General features: G+C 47.6%; 1 protein-coding gene across 3 annotated transcripts in view; it reads right to left on the reverse strand.

Annotated features, from left to right (window-relative positions):
* Positions 1–9,572: 9,572 nt before the first annotated feature.
* Positions 9,573–26,978, reverse strand: part of LOC129857084 (cingulin-like) — a 32,197-nt gene continuing 14,791 nt past the window's right edge. Inside the window, exons 5-20 of one of the 3 annotated variants that reach the window (XM_055925008.1) lie at positions 24,401–24,496; positions 23,689–23,810; positions 23,325–23,436; positions 23,007–23,219; positions 19,978–20,126; positions 19,002–19,122; positions 14,924–15,136; positions 14,586–14,807; positions 14,223–14,471; positions 13,889–14,059; positions 13,185–13,436; positions 12,767–12,850; positions 12,567–12,685; positions 12,175–12,283; positions 11,937–12,100; positions 9,573–9,983 (exon numbers count right to left, since the gene is read on the reverse strand). In XM_055925008.1, coding sequence (XP_055780983.1) covers positions 9,845–9,983; positions 11,937–12,100; positions 12,175–12,283; positions 12,567–12,685; positions 12,767–12,850; positions 13,185–13,436; positions 13,889–14,059; positions 14,223–14,471; positions 14,586–14,807; positions 14,924–15,136; positions 19,002–19,122; positions 19,978–20,126; positions 23,007–23,219; positions 23,325–23,436; positions 23,689–23,810; positions 24,401–24,496 — 2,535 coding nt within the window. In that variant the 3' untranslated portion in view covers positions 9,573–9,844. The remainder of the gene's footprint in view (positions 9,984–11,936; positions 12,101–12,174; positions 12,284–12,566; positions 12,686–12,766; positions 12,851–13,184; positions 13,437–13,888; positions 14,060–14,222; positions 14,472–14,585; positions 14,808–14,923; positions 15,137–19,001; positions 19,123–19,977; positions 20,127–23,006; positions 23,220–23,324; positions 23,437–23,688; positions 23,811–24,400; positions 24,497–26,978) is intronic. The other 2 variants (XM_055925007.1, XM_055925009.1) reach the window with 2 other exon arrangements.

A 26,978-nucleotide genomic window follows, 5' to 3' on the forward strand; every position in this document is an offset into this window, starting at 1 on the left:
AGAGGAGTCCGTAATTTGCTTTCTAATGGTCATGATCTTTTCCTCAAAGAAGTTCATGAATTTATTACTGCTGAAGTGAAAGCCATCCTCTCTTGGGGAATGCTGCTTTTTAGTTAGCTTTGCAACAGTATCAAAAAGAAATTTTAGATTGTTCTTATTTTCCTCGATTAAGTTGGAAAAGTAGGATGATCGAGCAGCAGTGAGGGCTCTTCGGTACTGCACGGTACTGTCTTTCCAAGCTAGTCGGAAGACTTCCAGTTTTGTGTGGCGCCATTTCCATTCCAATTTCCTGGAAGCTTGCTTCAAAGCTCGGGTATTTTCTGTATACCAGGGAGCTAGTTTCTTATGACAAATGTTTTTCGTTTTTAGGGGTGCAACTGCATCTAGGGTATTGCGCAAGGTTAAATTGAGTTCCTCAGTTAAGTGGTTAACTGATTTTTGTCCTCTGACGTCCTTGGGTAGGCAGAAGGAGTCTGGAAGGGCATCAAGGAATTTTTGTGTTGTCTGAGAATTTATAGCACGACTTTTGATGCTCCTTGGTTGGTGTCTGAGCAGATTATTTGTTGCGATTGCAAACGTAATAAAATGGTGGTCCGATAGTCCAGGATTATGTGGAAAAACATTAAGATCTACAACATTTATTCCATGGGACAAAACTAGGTCCAGAGTATGACTGTGGCAGTGAGTAGGTCCAGAGACATGTTGGACAAAACCCACTGAGTCGATGATGGCTCCGAAAGACTTTTGGAGTGGGTCTGTGGACTTCTCCATGTGAATATTAAAATCACCAAAAATTAGAATATGATCTGCTATGACTACAAGGTCTGATAGGAATTCAGGAAACTCAGAGAGGAACGCTGTATATGGCCCAGGAGGCCTGTAAACAGTAGCTATAAAAAGTGATTGAGTAGGCTGCATAGATTTCATGACTAGAAGCTCAAAAGACGAAAACGCCATTTTTATTTTTGTAAATTGAAATTTGCTATCGTAGATGTTAGCAACACCTCCGCCTTTGCGGGATGCACGGGGGATATGGTCACTAGTGTAACCAGGAGGTGAGGCCTCATTTAACACAGTAAATTCATCAGGCTTAAGCCATGTTTCAGTCAGGCCAATCACATCAAGATTATGATCAGTGATTAGTTCATTGACTATGACTGCCTTTGAAGTGAGGGATCTAACATTAAGTAACCCTATTTTGAGATGTGAGGTATCACGATCTCTTTCAATAATGGCAGGAATGGAGGAGGTCTTTATCCTAATAAGATTCCTAAGGCGAACACCGCCATGTTTAGTTTTGCCCAACCTAGGTCGAGGCACAGACACAGTCTCAATGGGTATGGCTGAGCTGACTACACTGACTGTGCTATTGGCAGACTCCACTAAGCTGGCAGGTTGGCTAACAGCCTGCTGCCTGGCCTGCACCCTATTTCATTGTGGGGCTAAAGGAGTTAGAGCCCTATCTATGTTGGTAGATAAGATGAGAGCACCCCTCCAGGTAGGATGGAGTCCGTCACTCCTTAGCAGGTCAGGCTTGGTCCTGTTTGTGGGTGAGTCCCAGAAAGAGGGCCAATTATCTACAAATTCTATCTTTTGGGAGGGGCAGAAAACAGTTTTCAACCAGCGATTGAGTGCTGAGACTCTGCTGTAGAGCTCGTCACTCCCCCTAACTGGGAGGGGGCCAGAGACAATTACTCGATGCCGACACATCTTTCTAGCTGATTTACACGCTGAAGCTATGTTGCACTTGGTGACCTCTGACTGTTTCATCCTAACATCGTTGGTGCCGACGTGGATAACAATATCTCTATACTCTCTACACTCGCCAGATTTAGCTTTAGCCAGCACCATCTTAAGATTAGCCTTAACGTCGGTAGCCCTGCCCCCTGGTAAACAGTGTATGATCGCTGGGTGATTCGTTTTAAGTCTAATACTGCGGGTAATGGAGTCGCCAATGACTAGGGTTTTCAATTTGTCAGAGCTAACGGTGGGAGCCTTCGGCGTCTCAGACCCCGTAACGGGAGGAGTAGAGACAAGAGAAGACTCAGACTCAGACTCGCTACATAATGGGGAAAACCGGTTGAAAGTTTCTGTCGGCTGAATGAGCGACACCGGTTGAGCATTCCAACAGCATTTCCCTCCAGAAGCCATGAGAAAGTTGTCCGGCTGCGGGGACTGTGCGGGGGGATTTATACTAACGTTACTATCTGTACTTACTGGTGGCACAGACGCTGTTTCTTCCTTTCCTACACTGAAATTACCCTTGCCTAACGATTGCGTCTGAAGCTGGGCTTGCAGCACAGCTATTTTCGCCGTAAGGCGATCGTTCTCCTGTATATTATGAGTACAGCGACTGCAATTAGAAGACATCATGTTAATGTTACTACTTAGCTTCGGCTGTTGAAGGTGTTGACGAACCATGTCCAGATAAAGCGTCCGGAGTGAAAAAGTTGAATGAGGGAAAAAAGTTGCGATGGAAAAACTAAAAATATAAACGGTAATTAAAAACAGAAACAAAACAAAAAACGTAAAGTTGTCAGCTAGCAAAGTAAAGTAAAGTTGGCAGCAAAACGCACAGCAACAAAACGCACAGCAACACGTCTGCAGATTCAACAGGAAGTAAACTGCGTTTATTTTCAGAAAAATTAACATATGTGAATATTTCTACGAAGATAACAAGATTCAACAACTGATACATAAACCAAACAAGTTCCACAGACATGTGACTAACATGAATGGGATAATGTTTCCCTGAACAAAGGGGGGGGGGGGGGGGTCAAAATCAAAAGTAACAGTCAGTATCTGGTGTGGCCACCAGCTGCATTAAGTACCAGGTTTGCCAGTTCTTGCTGTGAGATGTTACCCACTCTTCCTTCAAGGCACCTGCAAGTTCCCGAACATTTCTGGGGGGGAATGGCCCTAGCCCTCACCTTCCGATCCAACAGGTCCCAGACATGCTCAATGGGATTGAGATCCGGGCTCTTTGCTGGCCATGGCAAAACACTGACATTCCTGTCTTGCAGGAAATCATGCACAGAACAAGCAGTATGGCTGGTGGCATTGTCATGCTGGAGGGTCATGTTAGGATGAGCCTTCAAGAAGGGTACTACATGAGGGAGGAGGATGTCTTCCCTGTAACGCACAGCGTTGAGATTGCCTCCAATGACAACAAGCTCAGTCCGATGATGCGGTGACACACCGTCCCAGACCATGACGGACCCTCCACCTCCAAGTTGATCCCGCTCAGGAGTACAGGCCTCGGTGTAACACTCATTCCTTCAACGATAAACGCGAATCCGACCATCACCCCTGATGAGACAAAACTGCGACTCGTCAGCGAAGAGCACTTTTTGCCAGTCCTGTCTGGTCCAGCGACGGTGGGTTTGAGCCCATATGCAATGTTGTTGCCGGTGATGTCTGGTGAAGACCTGCCTTACAACAGGCCTACAGCCCTCAGTCCAGCCTCTCTCAGTCTATTGCACAGTCTGAGCAATGATGGAGGGATTGTCCATTCCTGGTATAACTCGGGCAGCTGTTGTTGCCATCCTGTACCTGTCCCGCAGGTGTGATGTTCAGATGTACCGATCCTGTGCAGGTGATGTTACACGTGGTCTGCCACTGCGAGGACGATCAGCTGTCCGTCCTGTCTCCCTGTAGCGCTGTCTTAGACATCTCACAGTACAGACATTGCAATTTGTTGCCCTGGTCACATCTGCAGTCCTCATGCCTCCTTGCAAAATGCCTAAGGTACGTTCACGCAGATGAGCAGGGACTCTGGGCATCTTTCTTTTGTTGTTTTTCAGTCAGTAGAAAGGCCTCTTTAGTGTCCTAAGTTTTCATAACTTTGACCTTAATTGCCTACCATCTGTAAGCTGTTAGTGTCTTAATGACCGTTCCACAGGTGCATGTTCATTCATTGTTTATGGTTCGATTGAACAAGCATGGGAAACAGTGTTTAAACCCTTTACAATGAAGATCTGTGAAGTTTTTTGGATTTTTACGAATTATCTTTGAAAGACAGGGTCCTGAAAAAGGGCCGTTTCTTTTTTTGCTGAGTTTATTACTACACCCATTTGCATTCCAGCTGAAGAGGACTCTCCTTCCAAAGAAAATAACACAGAAAAACAGAATCCATTCCAGCTGAAGAGGACTCTCCTTCCAAAGAGAAATAACAGAGAAACAGAATCCATTCAAGCTGAAGAGGACTCTCCTTCCAAAGAGAAATAACACAGAGTAACAGAATCCATTCCAGCTGAAGAGGACTCTCCTTCCAAAGAGAAATAACACAGAGTAACAGAATCCATTCCAGCTGAAGAGGACTCTCCTTCCAAAGAGAAATAACACAGAGAAACAGAATCCATTCCAGCTGAAGAGGACTCTCCTTCCAAAGAGAAATAACAGAGTAACAGAATCCATTCCAGCTGAAGAGGACTCTCCTTCCAAAGAGAAATAACAGAGTAACAGAATCCATTCCAGCTGAAGAGGACTCTCCTTCCAAAGAGAAATAACACAGAGAAACAGAATCCATTCCAGCTGAAGAGGACTCTCCTTCCAAAGAGAAATAACACAGAGTAACAGAATCCATTCCAGCTGAAGAGGGCTCTCCTTCCAAAGAGAAATAACACAGAGAAACAGAATCCATTCCAGCTGAAGAGGACTCTCCTTCCAAAGAGAAATAACACAGAGAAACAGAATCCATTCCAGCTGAAGAGGACTCTCCTTCCAAAGAGAAATAACACAGAGTAACAGAATCCATTCCAGCTGAAGAGGACTCTCCTTCCAAAGAGAAATAACACAGAGAAACAGAATCCATTCCAGCTGAAGAGGACTCTCCTTCCAAAGAGAAATAACACAGAGAAACAGAATCCATTCCAGCTGAAGAGGGCTCTCCTTCCAAAGAGAAATAACACAGAGAAACAGAATCCATTCCAGCTGAAGAGGACTCTCCTTCCAAAGAGAAATAACACAGAGAAACAGAATCCATTCCAGCTGAAGAGGACTCTCCTTCCAAAGAGAAATAACAGAGTAACAGAATCCATTCCAGCTGAAGAGGACTCCTTCCAAAGAGAAATAACACAGAGAAACAGAATCCATTCCAGCTGAAGAGGACTCTCCTTCCAAAGAAAATAACACAGAGAAACAGAATCCATTCCAGCTGAAGAGGACTCTCCTTCCAAAGAGAAATAACACAGAGAAACAGAATCCATTCAAGCTGAAGAGGACTCTCCTTCCAAAGAGAAATAACACAGAGAAACAGAATCCATTCAAGCTGAAGAGGACTCTCCTTCCAAAGAGAAATAACAGAGTAACAGAATCCATTCCAGCTGAAGAGGACTGTCCTTCCAAAGAGAAATAACAGAGAAACAGAATCCATTCCAGCTGAAGAGGACTCTCCTTCCAAAGAGAAATAACACAGAGAAACAGAATCCATTCCAGCTGAAGAGGACTCCTTCCAAAGAGAAATAACACAGAGTAACAGAATCCATTCCAGCTGAAGAGGACTCTCCTTCCAAAGAGAAATAACACAGAGTAACAGAATCCATTCCAGCTGAAGAGGACTCCTTCCAAAGAGAAATAACACAGAGTAACAGAATCCATTCCAGCTGAAGAGGGCTCTCCTTCCAAAGAGAAATAACACAGAGAAACAGAATCCATTCCAGCTGAAGAGGACTCTCCTTCCAAAGAGAAATAACACAGAGTAACAGAATCCATTCCAGCTGAAGAGGACTCCTTCCAAAGAGAAATAACACAGAGTAACAGAATCCATTCCAGCTGAAGAGGACTCCTTCCAAAGAGAAATAACAGAGTAACAGAATCCATTCCAGCTGAAGAGGACTCCTTCCAAAGAGAAATAACACAGAGAAACAGAATCCATTCCAGCTGAAGAGGACTCTCCTTCCAAAGAGAAATAACACAGAAAAACAGAATCCATTACAGCTGAAGAGGACTCTCCTTCCAAAGAGAAATAACACAGAGAAACAGAATCCATTACAGCTGAAGAGGACTCTCCTTCCAAAGAAAATAACACAGAGAAACAGAATCCATTCCAGCTGAAGAGGACTCTCCTTCCAAAGAGAAATAACACAGAGAAACAGAATCCATTCAAGCTGAAGAGGACTCTCCTTCCAAAGAGAAATAACACAGAGAAACAGCATCCATTCCAGCTGAAGAGGACTCTCCTTCCAAAGAGAAATAACACAGAGAAACAGAATCCATTCCAGCTGAAGAGGACTCTCCTTCCAAAGAGAAATAACACAGAGAAACAGAATCCATTCCAGCTGAAGAGGACTCTCCTTCCAAAGAGAAATAACACAGAGAAACAGAATCCATTCCAGCTGAAGAGGACTCTCCTTCCAAAGAGAAATAACACAGAGAAACAGAATCCATTCCAGCTGAAGAGGACTCTCCTTCCAAAGAGAAATAACACAGAGTAACAGAATCCATTCCAGCTGAAGAGGACTCCTTCCAAAGAGAAATAACACAGAGAAACAGAATCCATTCCAGCTGAAGAGGACTCTCCTTCCAAAGAGAAATAACACAGAGAAACAGAATCCATTCAAGCTGAAGAGGACTCTCCTTCCAAAGAGAAATAACACAGAGAAACAGAATCCATTCCAGCTGAAGAGGACTCTCCTTCCAAAGAGAAATAACACAGAGAAACAGAATCCATTCCAGCTGAAGAGGACTCTCCTTCCAAAGAGAAATAACACAGAGTAACAGAATCCATTCCATTGAAGGCTGACAGTGGTGGGTTATTGGGTGTCGTTTCAACTTGTGCCAGAAAGACAATGAAACACATATTGGACTTCGATTGCCATGCAATATTTAATTCATTAGAAAACAGATTGGTATTGTGAAGTACAAATCCACAGCGTAAAATGACTAATCAGTAATCATGTACAACCTTCTGTACTCATAGTTACAACAAAGCCATACAGTATGGTAGTCTAGTGCTTCATATATACCAAACAGTAAGTACTGTGTGTAGGGTATAAGAAACACTGGAGCACCATACTCTATACAAAATATTTCAAGCCAACTGAACAGTTGGAAGATATATGAACATTGCAGCAATTTCACTTACAGTGATAACTACTGTATCACTGAATGAAAATACAAGCTCTCAGATCTCCCCCAAAACCAATGAAATAGAAACAAATCACTTAGAAAATCTATCCAGAGTACACCGGAACAAGTACAACTGAAAATCATGCATTACAAAATCATTTAAACAACTTTTAAGGCAGAGTGATTAAGATCTTCACAGGCTTCTCTGAGTATTAATTGTAAGGACTGCATAGAAGTTGTGCACAGATGCTACAAATACAATGTGTAAAGTGTGTGTGTGTGAAAATGGTGAGAGAGGATTGGTATCGGAGCAAACTTCATACATGCATCTGTAGTGGCAGGCAGTCAAGTAGTAGAACATACAGCAGAATAGGAATGAAACAGTCAGATATGGTTTCTAAAACAACGATAACTATGACATCACATTCAGCAGAATATTGTTGATTCATCAATTAGAAAAACTATCTACATTTGTTCATCATTCTCATATATCTGGCAGCATTTGGTCCAACCGTGTTTTAAAAACTACACTTGCATATCAGATATCCATTAAGGACTGGATGGAATAGTGGTTGCTGTGTATCAGGTCAGTGTGACAAGACACCAGTAGGATCAGATGAAACAGTGTTCACCCAGTGAACGCAGACATTAACCAGCTACAGTGTTAAATAATCACAGTACATGTTGGTGTGGTTGCTCCTATCACTATTCAGTCAGTGTAATCATGTGACCAAACTCCTTTTCACTAAGACTAATAGAGTATTGAAGAGAACCATAATAATGACCGTATTAAACAGCACCACAGAGTATAGAAGACAACCACAGCGTAATTCTGTGTATTAAAGAGTAATTACAGTATCATAGCATACCATAGAGTACCACAGAGTAATGATGATATTGAAGAGTAATTACAGTATCATAGCATACCATAGAGTACCACAGAGTAATGATGATATTGAAGAGTAATTACAGTATCATAGCATACCATAGAGTACCACAGAGTAATGATGATATTGAAGAGTAATTACAGTATCATAGCATACCATAGAGTACCACAGAGTAATGATGATATTGAAGAGTAATTACAGTATCATAGCATACCATAGCATACCATAGATATTGAAGAGTGCAACAGTGTATTGCTGTTAAGTCCTGTTAGTCATTGTAAGTGATTGTAAGTGCTTGAGACAGTGAGTCATCCTCCCTGTTCTTCTCAGGGGTAGAACGTGTTAGTGTTCTGTTACTGTATTCATGTTTATTGTATTGTATTCTTCCTGGGCATCGGGGCGTATTCACCCCCACAATCCTCCTCTTCAGTACCACTAGGAGTCTACTGTCCAGCGTAGTGAGTCATCCTCCTCATCCTCTCCTTCTCCCTGAACCTGTGATCCCCCCCCCCCCTCCCTCCCTGAACCTGTGATCCCTCTCTCCCCCTCCCTCCCTGAACTTGTGATCCCCCCCCCCTCCCTCCCTGAACTTTTTATCCCTCTCTCTCCCCCCTCCCTCCCTGAACCTGTGATCCCTCTCTCTCCCCCCTCCCTCCCTGAACCTGTGATCCCTCTCTCCCTGAATCTGTGATCCCTCTCTCTCCCCCCCTCCCTCCCTGAACCTGAGCCCTCTCTCTCTCCCCCCCCCCTCCCTGAATCTGTGATCCCTCTCTCTCCCCCCCTCCCTGAATCTGTGATCCCTCTCTCTCTCCCCTCCCTCCCTGAACCTGAGCCCTCTCTTTCCCCCCCTCCCTGAACCTGAGCCCTCTCTCTCTCTCCCCCCCCTCCCTGAATCTGTGATCCCTCTCTCTCCCCTCCCTCCCTGAACCTGAGCCCTCTCTTTCCCCCCCCCTCCCTGAACCTGTGATCCCTCTCTCTCTCCCCCTCCCTCCCTGAACCTGAGCCCTCTCTCTCCCCCTCCCTCCCTGAACCTGAGCCCTCTCTCTCCCCCTCCCTCCCTGAACCTGAGCCCTCCCCCCCCCCCCCCCCCCCCTCCCTGAACCTGTGATCCCTCTATCTCTCCTTTATACAGTGTTTTAATAGCAGGTCTATAGACCTGTCCCAGTGTACTGTACCTGTGTGTACAGTAGATGTCTATCTGTAGTGATTAAAAACAAAAACTCCCTCTACTACCCTCCCCCAACCCTGTAGTGCTTAAAATAACCCCTTCTCTCCCTCTACTACCCTCCCCCAACCCTGTAGTGCTTAAAATAACCCCTTCTCTCCCTCTACTACCCTCCCCCAACCATGTAGTGCTTAAAATAACCCCCCCCTCTCCCTCTACTACCCTCCCCCAACCATGTAGTGCTTAAAATAACCCCTTCTCTCCCTCTACTACCCTCCCCCAACCATGTAGTGCTTAAAATAACCCCCCCCTCTCCCTCTAGCAGGAGCTGGTGTGAAGGTTGCCACTACCCACCCCCCCTCTCCCTCTAGCAGGAGCTGGTGTGAAGGTTGCCACTACCCCTCCCTCCCTCTAGCAGGAGCTGATGTGAAGGCTGCCACTACCCACCCCCCCTCTCCCTCTAGCAGGAGCTGGTGTGAAGGTTGCCACTACCCCTCCCTCCCTCTAGCAGGAGCTGGTGTGAAGGTTGCCACTACCCACCCCCCCCTCTAGCAGGAGCTGATGTGAAGGTTGCCACTACCCACCCCCCCCTCTAGCAGGAGCTGGTGTGAAGGCTGCCACTACCCCTCCCTCCCTCTAGCAGGAGCTGGTGTGAAGGCTGCCACTACCCCTCCCTCCCTCTAGCAGGAGCTGGTGTGAAGGTTGCCACTACCCCTCCCTCCCTCTAGCAGGAGCTGGTGTGAAGGTTGCTCCCAGTGAGGATGGATGTGATGCTGGAGGGGTCATACAGGCCTTCATCATCTTCGTCAGAGCTCATAGCCGACGAGTCCAGGGCCTGACGCTGCGCCTGCTGCACCTTCCTCCTGAAACACACCACCATCATCACCATCAGCTTCAATGTTATCTTCATCATCTATTGTTCACTATAACAGAGACTGTAGGTGGGTCTCAGCAAACGTGTGGGAGTAGACAGTTGACTTCTACAGTAGACAGTGTAGTTCCCTGTAGTATCTGTCAGGGAGAGAGCCCTCTGCTGGTCAGATATGGGAACTGACTGGTGTGACATACAGTACATACAGGGATGACTGCTCTGTCTGCTAGATCGGTCTCTGCCTCCCCCTTCACAGCTGACCTGCACATACGACGTACGTGTGTGTTCCCACAGCACTGTTGAGTGGGGTTTAATGAGACACCTTTACACAGCTGGGTGAGTGTGACTGTTGAAGTGTGTGTGTGTGTGTGTGTGTGTGTGTTTGTGTTCCCACAGCACTGTTGAGTGGGTTTTAATGAGACACCTTTACACAGCTGGGTGAGTGTGACTGTTGAAGTGTGTGTGTGTGTGTGTGTTCCCACAGCACTGTTGAGTGGGGTTTAATGAGACACCTTTACACAGCTGGGTGAGTGTGACTGTTGAAGTGTGTGTGTGTGAATCCGACTGCTTTATTCTGTAATGACGTGTGTCTGATAGCAGCATCTCTGTTGAGGGATCAGAGAGGAGCTCAGTGATCCATAGAATGATACACACAGCGCACGCTAGTTTGGCTGTGGAGAGTGAACAGGCTGCCAGTAAATGTCAGCTCACTGAACTCATTACCAATGACAAGAGAGGAACAGAAAGAGGTCTGGAGGGAGTGGAGGAGAACAGAAAGAGGTCTGGAGGGAGTGGAGGAGAACAGAAAGAGGTCTGGAGGGAGTGGAGGAGAACAGAAAGAGGTCTGGAGGGAGTGGAGGAGAACAGAAAGAGGTCTGGAGGGAGTGGAGGAGAACAGAAAGAGGTCTGGAGGGAGAGGAGGAGAACAGAAAGAGGTCTGGAGGGAGAGGAGGAGAACAGAAAGAGGTCTGGAGGGAGTGGAGGAGAACAGAAAGAGGTCTGGAGGGAGTGGAGGAGAACAGAAAGAGGTCTGGAGGGAGTGGAGAACAGAAAGAGGTCTGGAGGGAGAGAAGGAGAACAGAAAGAGGTCTGGAGGGAGAGGAGGAGAACAGAAAGAGGTCTGGAGGGAGAGGAGGAGAACAGAAAGAGGTCTGGAGGGAGTGGAGGAGAACAGAAAGAGGTCTGGAGGGAGAGGAGGAGAACAGAAAGAGGTCTGGAGGGAGTGGAGGAGAACAGAAAGAGGTCTGGAGGGAGTGGAGGAGAACAGAAAGAGGTCTGGAGGGAGTGGAGGAGAACAGAAAGAGGTCTGGAGGGAGTGGAGGAGAACAGAAAGAGGTCTGGAGGAGAGGAGGAGAACAGAGATAATTGGTCTGGAGGAGAGGAGGAGAACAGAGATAATTGGTCTGGAGGAGAGGAAGAGAACAGAGATAATTGGTCTGGAATAGAGGAGGAGAACAGAGATAATTGGTCTGGAGAGGAAGAGAACAGAAAGAGGTCTGGAGAGGAAGAGAACAGAAAGAGGTCTGGAGGGAGAGGAGAACAGAGATAATTGGTCTGGAGAGGAAGAGAACAGAAAGAGGTCTGGAGGGAGAGGAGAACAGAGATAATTGGTCTGGAATAGAGGAGGAGAACAGAGATAATTGGTCTGGAGGAGAGGAGGAGAACAGAGTTAATTGGTCTGGAGAGGAAGAGAACAGAGATAATTGGTCTGGAATAGAGGAGGAGAACAGAGATAATTGGTCTGGAGGAGAGGAGGAGAACAGAGATAATTGGTCTAGAGAGGAAGAGAACAGAGATAATTGGTCTGGAGAGGAAGAGAACAGAGATAATTGGTCTGGTTCAGAAGAAGAGACACATCTAGGAGAAAGGAGATACTTAGTAATCTAACATGTGAAACAGGTAGAGTGTCAGACTTTGAAACACAATAACACACACACAGACTTACTTGAGCTCAGTCTCCAGCGCGGTGACTCTGCCCTGCAAGGCCTCCTTTAGTTCCATCTGTTCCTCCATCTCTCTCTGGGCCTTCCTCCTCAATCCCTCCATCCTCTCTACCTCTGTCTCCCCCTCATCCACCTGTCTCTTCAGAGCCTTCACACGCAGAGACAGCTACAACACAGAGGAATCAGTCAGGGTGAGTGAGTGTGTGTATAGTGTGTGTGTGTGTGTGTGTGTGTGTGTACCTGGTCTCTCTGTTCTGTGTGTTGGTGTCTCTCTTCCTCCAGGGTAAAGTTGAGCTCCTTCAGTTTCTTCTCCAGGCGACGCTGAGACGACAACATGGAGTTCTTCTCCCTAAGACACACACCGACAGACACACTTAAATCTTTAGCACAAACATGAACAAGGAGATTCTGGGTACAGATGTGTGACCAGTTCATAATATCATCAGCTTAACTTGTCATCAATAATGTCAATGTCAATTTGAGGTACACTACTCTAACTAATAGTAAACCACCATACCAACCATAAAATCAGCTTTTGCTACAAAATATCATATTTTAGACTACATGGTGCATTGTGGGGTCTGTAGTTCCTTGGGTGTGGTGCATTGTGGGACGTGTAGTGTGCAGTGTACCTATCCTCACTGTGGAGGCGTTCCTCCAACTCATGAACTTTACTCTCCAGCTGAGCCACTCCTACAGAGGAGCGAGACTGACCCTCCATATCAGATACTCTGGTCTTCAACTCCTTCATCTGGAGAGAGAGAGATTTAAGCATAATCAATCATCACTCAGACCTGAAGATCATTTCAGTGGAGACACAGACTTAACGTACATGTCTTTCTAGGGCATTCTTGTCCAGCTCCAGGTCCTGTCTGGAGGATCTCTCCTGCATCAGCTCTGAACGCAGCTGCTCCATCTGCACACAGACAGAGACAGAGGAGCGCCAGAGAGGAGCGCCAGACAGAGGAGAGAGACAGAGGAGCGCCAGACAGAGGAGAGAGACAGAGGAGCGCCAGACAGAGGAGCGCCAGACAGGGGAGCGCCAGACAGGGGAGCGCCAGACAGGGGAGCGCCAGACAGGGGAGCGCCAGACAGGGGAGCGCCAGACAGGTTGAGAGGAGAAAGAGGGTGAAAGGAGAGTTAACAAATACATTATTTTCCTAGCTTGGTCCTGGTTCTTTCAACTGTTAACCAACAGACTGCTGAAAGCTGCTAGACACACATTATAGTGTGTGTGTGTGTGTGTGTACCTGGTCTCTGGTCCTGGTGACTCTGTCAGTGAGTAGCTCCACAGATCCCTTCTCCTCCTCCAGCTCCAGCTCCAGTCGTTTCATCTTGTCCTCCGTGCTGCGGAGCTCCCTGCTCTTGTCTGTGAGGCTGCTCCTGCTGTTCTCCAGTTCAACCTCTAGGTGGTGCAGGCGGTTGGTGAGCAGTTCCTTGTCCAGCTGAACATTGTCTCGCTCCTCAACCACAGAGAGCAGCTCCTTCTTCTGACGGGATGCCTGGCGCACGACACACACACACTCTGGATCAGCGGCATTAAAGACGAAACACCTTCACCCCTCAAACTCATCTCTGGACCTCAAAGCCAGTTCCACTGTGTTTTTTCATTGTTCCCCTCTATTCAGGGACTGATTTAGACCTGGGACACCAGGTGGGTACAATTCATTATCAGGTAGAACAGAAAAGCAGCAGGCTCCGGACCTCATGGGGTCAGAGTTGAATAACCCTGACCAATACCATCATCTCCTGAAGACCCTTTCCTCCTCCGTCTCCTCCCACCCCGTCCCTTCCTCCCATCTCTCTCACCTCCTGAAGACCCTTTCCTCCTCCGTCTCCTCCCTCTTTCCTCCTCTTCTCCCACCCCGTCCCTTCCTCCCATCTCTCTCACCTCCTGAAGACCCTTTCCTCCTCTGTTTCCTCCCTCTTTTCCTCCTCCCTCCATTCCTCTCACCTCCTCCTCCAGTCTCTTGAGGGAGGTCTGGCTCCTCTCCAGTTCTACCAGTCTGTCGTTGCCCTGCCTCTGGGCCTCCTGTGTCTCCCTGCGAGATCTCTCTCTCTGTTCCTCCAGCTGGGCTCTGAGAACCTGCACCTCCTCACCAGACGACTGGGACAAAGATTCAAACTACATGGACAGAGAAAGAGGCAGAGTGAGAGCAGGGAGAGAGCGAGGAGTAAGAGGACAGAGAGAGAGATATTTTTATTTGCACAGTGTACATTTGTAAATACAGCACTTCAATGCAGTACACAGAGCATCAGAAAAACCCATGTAGACACACACTCCTCACCTCCTTATTGAGTTTGTCCAGGGACCGCTCCTGCTGTCTCCTCTGTTCCTCCAGCTGTGTGTTGGTCTGTGTGAGCTGGTCCCTCTCCTTCTCCCTGTCCTCCAGACGCAGGCTGAGCTGCAGGTGGTCCTGGCCCAGCCGAGAGGCTCCTCTCCTGGCCTCGTCAAGCTCCTGCCTCAGCCCTCTCAACTCCGCCTGGAGGGACAGCTCTGCCTCCGAACTCTCTGATGCACTGGAAGCCAGCTGAGCCTGGACACACACACACACACAAATAAATACTGTGAAACACAACACACCCACTAACAAAGAGTTGTGAGAAAGAGGTATGTAATGTATGTGTGTGTAGCAGTGTGTATGTCTCACCTCCAGGCGTGAGAGTTTCTCTCGGAGGCGTGTGTTAGCTGCCTCCTGCTCCTGCTGTGATTCTCTGAGAGCGTTTAGTTCTGTCTGGGTTCTGGCCAGCCGCTCTGTGTTTGACTGCAGCTCCTGCTCAGTGCTGGCGAGTTTCTCTCCCAGTCTGTCTCTCTCCCCACGAGCATCAGTCAGCTCTGACTGCAGGCCAGACACTACCGACGGGTCAGGGAGCTATGGAGAGAAACAAAGAAAGGTGAGTGGTTGAGAGAAGGATGGAGATTGTGAATATAAGGGAGGAAAAGTGGCCATCTTTCCCATTCACATAGCTGGTACTACACAACACACACCTGTTTGGTTCTCTCCTGGGCTTTGGCTAGATCCTCTTTGGCTCGATTTGATTGGCCCCTCAGCCTGTCCATCTCATACTTGAGCTCCGCCTCCTGCTCCTGGTTGGCCTTCTTCAGGGAGATTACCTCCATGACCTTTTTATCGAGCTCCGCCCTTTTCTTCTCTGCCTCTGATTGGGCCTGCTGCAGATCGGCACGCAAACTCTGCAGCTCCTGAAATGACAGTGGAGAACAGTGTCAGTGTGTACCTGGTTGAGTGTGTGTGTTTGTCACTATCAGTGTGTGTGTGTGTGTGTGTACCTGGTTGAGTGTGTGTGTTTGTCACTATCAGTGTGTGTGTGTGTGTGTGTACCTGGTTGAGTGTGTGTGTTTGTCACTATCAGTGTGTGTGTGTGTGTGTGTGTGTGTGTGTGTACCTGGTTGAGTGTGTGTGTTTGTCAGTATCAGTGTGTGTGTGTGTGTGTACCTGGTTGAGTGTGTGTGTTTGTTAGTATCAGTGTGTGTGTGTGTGTACCTGGTTGAGTGTGTGTGTTTGTTAGTATCAGTGTGTGTGTGTGTGTACCTGGTTGAGTGTGTGTGTTTGTCAGTATCAGTGTGTGTGTGTGTGTGTGTACCTGGTTGAGTGTGTGTGTTTGTCAGTATCAGTGTGTGTGTGTGTGTGTACCTGGTTGAGTGTGTGTGTTTGTTAGTATCAGTGTGTGTGTGTGTGTGTGTACCTGGTTGAGTGTGTGTGTTTGTTAGTATCAGTGTGTGTGTGTGTGTGTGTGTGTGTACCTGGTTGAGTGTGTGTGTTTGTCACTATCAGTGTGTGTGTGTGTGTACCTGGTTGAGTGTGTGTGTACCTGGTTGAGTGTGTGTGTTTGTCACTATCAGTGTGTGTACCTGGTTGAGTGTGTGTGTTTGTTAGTATCAGTGTGTGTGTGTGTGTGTACCTGGTTGAGTGTGTGTGTTTGTCACTATCAGTGTGTGTGTGTGTGTGTGTGTGTGTGTGTGTGTGTGTGTGTACCTGGTTGAGTGTGTGTGTTTGTCAGTATCAGTGTGTGTGTGTGTGTGTGTGTACCTGGTTGAGTGTGTGTGTTTGTCACTATCAGTGTGTGTGTGTGTACCTGGTTGAGTGTGTGTGTGTGTGTACCTGGTTGAGTGTGTGTGTTTGTCACTATCAGTGTGTGTGTGTGTGTGTGTACCTGGTTGAGTGTGTGTGTGTGTGTACCTGGTTGAGTGTGTGTGTTTGTCACTATCAGTGTGTGTGTGTGTGTGTGTACCTGGTTGAGTGTGTGTGTTTGTCACTATCAGTGTGTGTGTACCTGGTTGAGTGTGTGTGTTTGTCACTATCAGTGTGTGTGTGTGTGTGTGTGTGCGTGTGTGTACCTGGTTGAGTGTGTGTGTTTGTCACTATCAGTGTGTGTGTACCTGGTTGAGTGTGTGTGTGTGTACCTGGTTGAGTGTGTGTGTGTGTGTACCTGGTTGAGTGTGTGTGTTTGTCACTATCAGTGTGTGTGTGTGTGTGTACCTGGTTGAGTGTGTGTGTTTGTCAGTATCAGTGTGTGTGTGTGTGTACCTGGTTGAGTGTGTGTGTTTGTCACTATCAGTGTGTGTGTGTGTGTGTGTACCTGGTTGAGTGTGTGTGTTTGTCACTATCAGTGTGTGTGTGTGTGTGTGTGTGTGTGTGTACCTGGTTGAGTGTGTGTGTACCTGGTTGAGTGTGTGTGTACCTGGTTGAGTGTGTGTGTTTGTCACTATCAGTGTGTGTACCTGGTTGAGTGTGTGTGTTTGTTAGTATCAGTGTGTGTGTGTGTGTGTGTGTGTGTGTGTACCTGGTTGAGTGTGTGTGTTTGTCACTATCAGTGTGTGTGTGTGTGTGTGTGTGTACCTGGTTGAGTGTGTGTGTTTGTCACTATCAGTGTGTGTGTGTGTGTGTGTGTGTGTACCTGGTTGAGTGTGTGTGTACCTGGTTGAGTGTGTGTACCTGGTTGAGTGTGTGTGTTTGTTAGTATCAGTGTGTGTGTGTGTGTGTGTGTGTGTACCTGGTTGAGTGTGTGTGTGTGTGTGTGTACCTGGTTGAGTGTGTGTGTTTGTCACTATCAGTGTGTGTGTGTGTGTGTGTGTGTACCTGGTTGAGTGTGTGTGTTTGTCAGTATCAGTGTGTGTGTGTGTGTACCTGGTTGAGTGTGTGTGTTTGTCACTATCAGTGTGTGTGTGTGTGTGTGTGTGTGTGTGTGTGTGTGTGTGTGTACCTGGTTGAGTGTGTGTGTTTGTTAGTATCAGTGTGTGTGTGTGTGTGTACCTGGTTGAGTGTGTGTGTTTGTTAGTATCAGTGTGTGTGTGTGTGTGTGTACCTGGTTGAGTGTGTGTGTTTGTCACTATCAGTGTGTGTGTGTGTGTGTGTGTGTACCTGGTTGAGTGTGTGTGTACCTGGTTGAGTGTGTGTGTTTGTCACTATCAGTGTGTGTACCTGGTTGAGTGTGTGTGTTTGTCACTATCAGTGTGTGTACCTGGTTGAGTGTGTGTGTTTGTCACTATCAGTGTGTGTACCTGGTTGAGTGTGTGTGTTTGTTAGTATCAGTGTGTGTGTGTGTGTGTGTGTGTGTGTGTACCTGGTTGAGTGTGTGTGTGTGTGTGTACCTGGTTGAGTGTGTGTGTTTGTCACTATCAGTGTGTGCGTGTGTGTGTGTGTACCTGGTTGAGTGTGTGTGTTTGTCAGTATCAGTGTGTGTGTGTGTGTGTACCTGGTTGAGTGTGTGTGTGTTTGTCACTATCAGTGTGTGTGTGTGTGTGTGTGTACCCGGTTGAGTGTGTGTGTTTGTTAGTATCAGTGTGTGTGTGTGTGTGTGCACCTGGTTAAGTGTGTGTGTTTGTCACTATCAGTGTGTGTGTGTGTGTGTGTGTGTGTACCTGGTTGAGTGTGTGTGTACCTGGTTGAGTGTGTGTGTTTGTCACTATCAGTGTGTGTACCTGGTTGAGTGTGTGTGTTTGTTAGTATCAGTGTGTGTGTGTGTGTGTGTGTACCTGGTTGAGTGTGTGTGTTTGTCACTATCAGCGTGTGTGTGTGTGTGTGTGTGTACCTGGTTGAGTGTGTGTGTTTGTCAGTATCAGTGTGTGTGTGTGTGTGTGTGTGTGTGTGTGTACCTGGTTGAGTGTGTGTGTTTGTCAGTATCAGTGTGTGTGTGTGTGTGTGTGTACCTGGTTGAGTGTGTGTGTTTGTCACTATCAGTGTGTGTGTGTGTGTGTGTGTACCTGGTTGAGTGTGTGTGTACCTGGTTGAGTGTGTGTGTTTGTCACTATCAGTGTGTGTACCTGGTTGAGTGTGTGTGTTTGTTAGTATCAGTGTGTGTGTGTGTGTGTGTGTGTACCTGGTTGAGTGTGTGTGTTTGTCACTATCAGTGTGTGTGTGTGTGTGTGTGTGTGTACCTGGTTGAGTGTGTGTGTTTGTCAGTATCAGTGTGTGTGTGTGTGTGTGTGTGTACCTGGTTGAGTGTGTGTGTTTGTCACTATCAGTGTGTGTGTGTGTACCTGGTTGAGTGTGTGTGTTTGTCACTATCAGTGTGTGTGTGTGTGTACCTGGTTGAGTGTGTGTGTGTGTGTGTACCTGGTTGAGTGTGTGTGTGTGTGTGTGTGTACCTTGTTGAGTGTGTGTGTTTGTCACTATCAGTGTGTGTGTGTGTGTGTACCTGGTTGAGTGTGTGTGTTTGTCACTATCAGTGTGTGTGTACCTGGTTGAGTGTGTGTGTTTGTCACTATCAGTGTGTGTGTGTGTGTGTGTGTGCGTGTGTGTACCTGGTTGAGTGTGTGTGTTTGTCACTATCAGTGTGTGTGTACCTGGTTGAGTGTGTGTGTGTGTGTACCTGGTTGAGTGTGTGTGTGTTTGTCACTATCAGTGTGTGTGTGTGTGTGTACCTGGTTGAGTGTGTGTGTTTGTCACTATCAGTGTGTGTGTGTGTACCTGGTTGAGTGTGTGTGTTTGTCACTATCAGTGTGTGTGTGTGTGTGTACCTGGTTGAGTGTGTGTGTTTGTCACTATCAGTGTACCTGGTTGAGTGTGTGTGTTCGTCACTATCAGTGTGTGTGTGTGTGTGTGTACCTGGTTGAGTGTGTGTGTATGACTGGGGTCTGGTATCTGCTGTTTCATGGTGTTGACTCTCTCCTGTACTTGGTTCAGTTCTTCCTCGAGCTCCTCTTTCTCCAGACGAGCCTGCAGCATCCTGCAACACACACAACATTTTAACCAATACAAGATCCATTTCAAAATCTAGAAATCAAGTCACAGATCCGCACTGATCAGACATCGTTTAGTTTGATCACAGAAGCTACAGTTAAATCGCCAATGATGATATCAGTCCCTCAAAGTTGATCAAATGTTTTGTTGTTAAAACTAGGTCATTCTATGGTATCACAATTTCTTCAGTCAGTCAAATAGAGAAACACAGAAGCTGGTTGAACTAGAATGTCAGGCACACGGCCATAAACCACGGCTATTAACCGCAGCTTTTAAAACCCTCTAGAGTCTAAGCCGGGGGGGTTCTAAAATATGGAATTGTTTTAAGATGGTAATACCACGGCTACTAACATGCATGCAGCCCATGCAAAAAAACACCTCTCTAGCTTAAACAGAGACATTTTGATGGGATTTTTTTATATGTTAATTACATTTCCGCAGGGGCGCGGAAATTGGGTTAGCACGGCTAATACCACAGCTATAACCTATATACAGCATAGACAGCACATATATAGGCTCCCTCACGGTGGGTCAGGGGTGATGGACGGGTCTCTAGCCAATAAGACACAATGAGGAGACATTAACGGTACAGAATGAGAGAACAGAAATGGGACATGTGGATGGTTACATAGATCAAAACATGGATAAAAAACAGGAGATGTGCAAGACTTAAGTGAAGTGTGTGTGTACGTGTACAGTACCAGTCAAACTTCCTTTGTTACTGTTATTTTTTACTTATCTATTTTACTTCACTCCTATTTTTCTCAAAACGACATTGTTGGTTGCTTGTAAGTAAGCATTTCACGGTAAGGTTGTATTCTCTGTACGTGCGTGTACTCACTCCTGTTTGGTGGTCCGTAGTTCATCTCTAGTACTGTGGAACTGCGTCATCCAGTGGCCACTCTCGTCCCTGCAGTCTTCCAGCTGCTGCTGTAGAGTACGCACCGATGCATTCACACGCAACCGCTCTGACTCAATACCCGCCTGAGACTGGGGGGAGAAGAAGAGAGGGAGGGGGGATATAAGAGAGTGTAGGGAGAGAGAGGTAGGGGGGAGAAGAAGAGAGAGGGAGGGTGGATATGAGAGGTAGGGAGAGAGAAGAGAGAGGGAGGGTGGATATGAGAGAGTGTAGGGAGAGAGAGGTAGGGGGGAGAAGAAGAGAGAGGCAGGGTGGATATGAGAGGTAGGGAGAGAGAAGAGAGAGGGAGGGTGGATATGAGAGAGTGTAGGGAGAGAGAAGAGAGAGGCAGGGTGGATATGAGAGGTAGGGAGAGAGAAGAGAGAGGGAGGGTGGATATGAGAGAGTGTAGGGAGAGAGAAGAGAGAGGCAGGGTGGATATGAGAGAGTGTAGGGAGAGAGAGGTAGGGGGGAGAGAAGAGAGAGGGAGGGTGGATATGAGAGAGTGTAGGGAGAGAGAAGAGAGAGGCAGGGTGGATATGAGAGAGTGTAGGGAGAGAGAGGTAGGGGGGAGAGAAGAGAGAGGGAGGGTGGATATGAGAGTGTGTAGGGAGAGAGAGGTAGGGGGGAGAGAAGAGAGAGGGAGGGTGGATATGAGAGAGTGTAGGGAGAGAGAAGAGAGAGGCAGGGTGGATATGAGAGAGTGTAGGGAGAGAGAAGAGAGAGGCAGGGTGGATATGAGAGAGTGTAGGGAGAGAGAGGTAGGGGGGAGAGAAGAGAGAGGGAGGGTGGATATGAGAGAGTGTAGGGAGAGAGAGGTAGGGGGGAGAGAAGAGAGAGGGAGGGTGGATATGAGAGAGTGTAGGGAGAGAGAGGTAGGGGGGAGAGAAGAGAGAGGGAGGGTGGATATGAGAGAGTGTAGGGAGAGAGAAGAGAGAGGCAGGGTGGATATGAGAGAGTGTAGGGAGAGAGAGGTAGGGGGGAGAGAAGAGAGAGGGAGGGTGGATATGAGAGTGTGTAGGGAGAGAGAGGTAGGGGGGAGAGAAGAGAGAGGGAGGGTGGATATGAGAGTGTGTAGGGAGAGAAGAGAGAGGGAGGGTGGATATGAGAGAGTGTAGGGAGAGAGAAGAGAGAGGCAGGGTGGATATGAGAGAGTGTAGGGAGAGAGAGGTAGGGGGGAGAGAAGAGAGAGGGAGGGTGGATATGAGAGAGTGTAGGGAGAGAGAAGAGAGAGGGAGGGTGGATATGAGAGAGTGTAGGGAGAGAGAGGTAGGGGGGAGAGAAGAGAGAGGGAGGGTGGATATGAGAGAGTGTAGGGAGAGAGAGGTAGGGGGGAGAGAAGAGAGAGGCAGGGTGGATATGAGAGAGTGTAGGGAGAGAGAGGTAGGGGGGAGAGAAGAGAGAGGGAGGGTGGATATGAGAGAGTGTAGGGAGAGAGAGGTAGGGGGGAGAGAAGAGAGAGGGAGGGTGGATATGAGAGTGTAGGGAGAGAGAGGTAGGGGGGAGAGAAGAGAGAGGGAGGGTGGATATGAGAGAGTGTAGGGAGAGAGAAGAGAGAGGCAGGGTGGATATGAGAGAGTGTAGGGAGAGAGAGGTAGGGGGGAGAGAAGAGAGAGGGAGGGTGGATATGAGAGAGTGTAGGGAGAGAGAGGTAGGGGGGAGAGAAGAGAGAGGGAGGGTGGATATGAGAGAGTGTAGGGAGAGAGAAGAGAGAGGCAGGGTGGATATGAGAGAGTGTAGGGAGAGAGAAGAGAGAGGCAGGGTGGATATGAGAGAGTGTAGGGAGAGAGAAGAGAGAGGCAGGGTGGATATGAGAGGTAGGGGGGAGAGAAGAGAGAGGGAGGGTGGATATGAGAGGTAGGGAGAGAGAGGTAGGGGGGAGAGAAGAGAGAGGCAGGGTGGATATGAGAGGTAGGGAGAGAGAGGTAGGGGGGAGAGAAGAGAGAGGCAGGGTGGATATGAGAGAGTGTAGGGAGAGAGAGGTAGGGGGGAGAGAAGAGAGAGGGAGGGTGGATATGAGAGGTAGGGAGAGAGAGGTAGGGGGGAGAGAAGAGAGAGGCAGGGTGGATATGAGAGAGTGTAGGGAGAGAGAGGTAGGGGGGAGAGAAGAGAGAGGGAGGGTGGATATGAGAGTGTGTAGGGAGAGAGAGGTAGGGGGGAGAGAAGAGAGAGGGAGGGTGGATATGAGAGAGTGTAGGGAGAGAGAGGTAGGGGGGAGAGAAGAGAGAGGGAGGGTGGATATGAGAGAGTGTAGGGAGAGAGAGGTACGGGGGGAGAGAAGAGAGAGGGAGGGTGGATATGAGAGTGTAGGGAGAGAGAAGAGAGAGGCAGGGTGGATATGAGAGTGTGTAGAGAGAGAGAAGAGAGAGGCAGGGTGGATATGAGAGAGTGTAGGGAGAGAGAGGTAGGGGGGAGAGAAGAGAGAGGGTGGATATGAGAGTGTGTAGAGAGAGAGAAGAGAGAGGCAGGGTGGATATGAGAGAGTGTAGGGAGAGAGAGGTAGGGGGGAGAGAAGAGAGAGGGAGGGTGGATATGAGAGTGTGTAGGGAGAGCGAGGTACGGGGGGAGAGAAGAGAGAGGGAGGGTGGATATGAGAGAGTGTAGGGAGAGCGAGGTACGGGGGGAGAGAAGAGAGAGGGAGGGTGGATATGAGAGTGTGGGGAGAAAAGAAGGAGACAAGAGGGTGGATATGACAGAGTCAGTAAGACGTGTCATTAAGAATGTGCTGCTTGTGGCTTCGTCTGTGCAGTCAAACGTAACGGTGTAATCACTTGTTCCTGCTATAATGCACCGGTGTGAAGCAAGTCCAGTGGGTCTCAATCACTTCACGCTCTGCTGCTCCCTCAGTGCACACGTGTGTGTGGGAAAGAGCTCTTCTTGGGAAAGAGCTCTCAAGTAAGAATTTGACTACCGTTTTCCACCGGTTGTATCCTGTGGCCGTGGTGAATAAACGTTGAAACTTGTGTATGTACCTGTGAGACCTGCTCCATGGTACTCCTCAGTCTCTCCATGTCAGTGCTGTACTGTTCTCGAAGTGTCTCGATCTCTTTGTCGTGCGTGGCCACCTCGTCCTTCAGAGCTCCCTTCAGAGCCGTCAGCTCCCTCTCTCTATGTCTCAGAGAATCCTCCAGCTTCTGCTTCAACATGGACACCTCCAACAGAGACGCTTGACACGTCACCAGGTCCTGTAGACACACAATACACACATAACACATTCCTACCGGACAATTACAAAGAGTGCACAACAAAGATCTTGTGTCTCAAGACCACCCAAATGTGTGTTGTGTTACCGTCTTGTTGCCGTTCTCTGTCCTCAGCTCCTCCTGTAGCTCAAGCAGTCGGTCCTCCATCTCTCTGACTCTGGACTCAGCACTCTCTCTCTCCATACGCAACTGACTCAGCCTGACAGAGACCGTGATTTATTCATTTAACCTTTATTTCTACAGGTTATTCTCATTGAGATAAAATCTATTTTACAAGAGAGATCTGATGCTCTTTATCTCAACACTAACAAAAAACCTTTCAATAAGCCATCATTATAACCAGCAGGGACCTTCAGTTCTGATCCAGCGGCCTGGAGTCACTTTCAACCTGCCTGGTTCCTCTCAAGGTTTCTTTCTACTCAGGTCATTTGTCCTGCTCACTGTTACTCACTCAGCATGTGTCTGATGTAGTTCAGTCTTCTTCCTGTCCACAGTCTCCTGGAGCTGCATGTTCTCATCCAGACATGACTCCAGCTCTGCCTTTAACACAGGGTCAGAGCTGCCCACAGAGCCCTATGCACACACACACAGTACTGTACTGTAGGCTACATGACCACCACAACATCAGACAACGACAGACAGTGGCGAGGTGACAGAGTGGTAGTATTTAATTACACCGTTAGAAATATTTTGGAGAACAGGCATGATTCTCTACTTAAACATGTTGTGCGTTTGTGTCTGTGTGTACTTCAGAATAGTGTCAGACAGGCGTGTTCCCTCAGTAGAATTCACATACATGATTAAGTGATTATAGGGTGTTAGAGTTAAATACCAGCCCAACTCCCTTAAGCCAACACATAATGACTCATTATCAGATAGAATACTGTGTGTCCACCTCTAACCCAACAGGTTTAAACTGGTTTAAATCATCTGTGGTCCATTTACATGGCTTTTAGGGCATTCAGATTAGACTGCCACTAAAAACCACAACAGCAGCTCCTCTCAGAAAACACACACACGGTGGGCTCAGCTGGTATGTGTACGGTTGAAACAGCTCACCGTGAGAGCTCCCTAGGTGCAAAACAAACACCATCACTCCACTCTTTCCATCACGCCCCAAATGATCACTCCTTCCTCTTTTTCTCCTACTCTCCTCCACTCACCCTCCTCTCCTCCTGTAGAGAGGTCTGTAGCTCCATCATCATCTTCTCCAGATCCCTCTTTTCTCTCCTCCACTCCTCACCAGAGCTCTCACTGGGCTGAGGGGGAGAGTGACTTTAGTAGATACCCCATAGAATGACAGCTAGCACCACCAATGACAAACTGAAATAAGAGGATGAGAAGTACTACGGAGATGTATAGAGATGTACACTGCTCAAAAAAATAAAGGGAACACTTAAACAACACAATGTAACTCCAAGTCAATCACACTTCTGTGAAATCAAACTGTCCACTTAGGAAGCAACACTGATTGACAATAAATTTCACATGCTGTTGTGCAAATGGAATAGACAAAAGGTGGAAATTATAGGCAATTAGTAAGACACCCCCAAAAAAAGGAATGGTTCTGCAGGTGGTGACCACACACCACTTCTCAGTTCCTATGCTTCCTGGTTGATGTTTTGGTCACTTTTTGAATGCTGGCGGTGCTTTCACTCTAGTGGTAGCATGAGACGGAGTCTACAACCCACACAAGTGGCTCAGGTACTGCAGTTCATCCAGGATGGCACATCAATGCGAGCTGTGGCAAAAAGGTTTGTTGTGTCTGTCAGCGTAGTGTCCAGAGCATGGAGGCGCTACCAGGAGACAGGCCAGTACATCAGGAGACGTGGAGGAGGCCGTAGGAGGGCAACAACCCAGCAGCAGGACCGCTACCTCCGCCTTTGTGCAAGGAGGTGCACTGCCAGAGCCCCGCAAAATGACCTCCAGCAGGCCACAAATGTGCATGTGTCAGCATATGGTCTCACAAGGGGTCTGAGGATCTCATCTCGGTACCTAATGGCAGCCAGGCTACCTCTGGCGAGGACATGGAGGGCTGTGCGGCCCCACAAAGAAATGCCACCCCACACCATGACTGACCCACCGCCAAACCGGTCATGCTGGAGGATGTTGCAGGCAGCAGAACGTTCTCCACGGCGTCTCCAGACTCTGTCACACGTGCTCAGTGTGAACCTGCTTTCTGCTTTCTGTGAAAAGCACAGGGCGCCAGTGGCGAATTTGCCAATCTTGGTGTTCTCTGGCAAATGCCAAACGTCCTGCACGGTGTTGGGCTGTAAGCACAACCCCCACCTGTGGACGTCGGGACCTCATACCACCCTCATGGAGTCTGTTTCTGACCGTTTGAGCAGACACATGCACATTTGTGGCCTGCTGGAGGTCATTTTGCAGGGCTCTGGCAGTGCACCTCAAACAAAGGCGGAGGTAGCGGTCCTGCTGCTGGGTTGTTACCCTATTACGGCCTCCTCCACGTCTCCTGATGTACTGGCCTGTCTCCTGGTAGCGCCTACATACTCTGGACACTACGCTGACAGACACAACAAACCTTTTTGCCACAGCTCGCATTGATGTGCCATCCTGGATGAACTGCAGTACCTGAGCCACTTGTGTGGGTTGTAGACTCCGTCTCATGCTACCACTAGAGTGAAAGCACCGCCAGCATTCAAAAGTGACCAAAACATCAGCCAGGAAGCATAGGAACTGAGAAGTGGTGTGTGGTCACCACCTGCAGAACCACTCCTTTTTTGGGGGTGTCTTACTAATTGCCTATAATTTCCACCGTTTGTCTATTCCATTTGCACAACAGCATGTGAAATTTATTGTCAATCAGTGTTGCTTCCTAAGTGGACAGTTTGATTTCACAGAAGTGTGATTGACTTGGAGTTACATTGTGTTGTTTAAGTGTTCCCTTTATTTTTTTGAGCAGTGTATATTAGACTACTATGGAGGTGTATAGAGATGTATATTAGAGTACTACAGAAATGTCTAGAGATGTATAATAGAGTACTACTGAGGTGTATAGAGATGTATATTAGAGTACCACGGAGGTGTATAGAGATGTATATTAGAGTACTACTGAGGTGTATACAGATGCATATTAGAGTACCGCGGAGGTGTATAGAGATGTACAGTACCAGTCAAATGTTTGGACACACCTACTCATTCAAGGGTTTTTCTTTATTTGTACTATTTTCTACATTGTAGAATAATAGTGAAGACATCAAAACTATGAAATAACACATATGGAATCATGTAGTAACCAAAAAAGTATTAAACAAATCAAAATATATTTTATATTTGAGATTCTTTAAAAGTAGCCACCCTTTGCCTTGACAGCTTTGCACACTCTTGGCATTCTCTCAACCAGCTCCATGAGGAATGCTTTTCCAACAGTCTTGAAGGAGTTCCCACATATGCTGAGCACTTGTTGGCTGCTTTTCCTTCACTCTGCTGTCCAACATCCCAAACCATCTCAATTGGGTTGTGGTCAGGTGATTGTGGAGGCCAGGTCATCTGATGCAGCACTCAATCATTCTCCTTCTTGGTCAAATAGCCCTTACACAGCCTGGAGGTGTGTTGGGTCATTGTCCTGTTGAAAATGATAGCGGGACTAAGGGCAAACCAGATGCGATGGCATATAGCTGCAGAACTCTGGTAGCCATTCTGGTTAAGTGTGCCTTGAATTATAAATAAATTACCGACAAAGTCACCAGCAAAGCACCCCCACACCATCACACCACCTCC

Source organism: Salvelinus fontinalis, chromosome 6 (assembly GCF_029448725.1).
Source record: "Salvelinus fontinalis isolate EN_2023a chromosome 6, ASM2944872v1, whole genome shotgun sequence".
In the NCBI taxonomy this organism is placed as follows: domain Eukaryota; kingdom Metazoa; phylum Chordata; class Actinopteri; order Salmoniformes; family Salmonidae; genus Salvelinus; species Salvelinus fontinalis.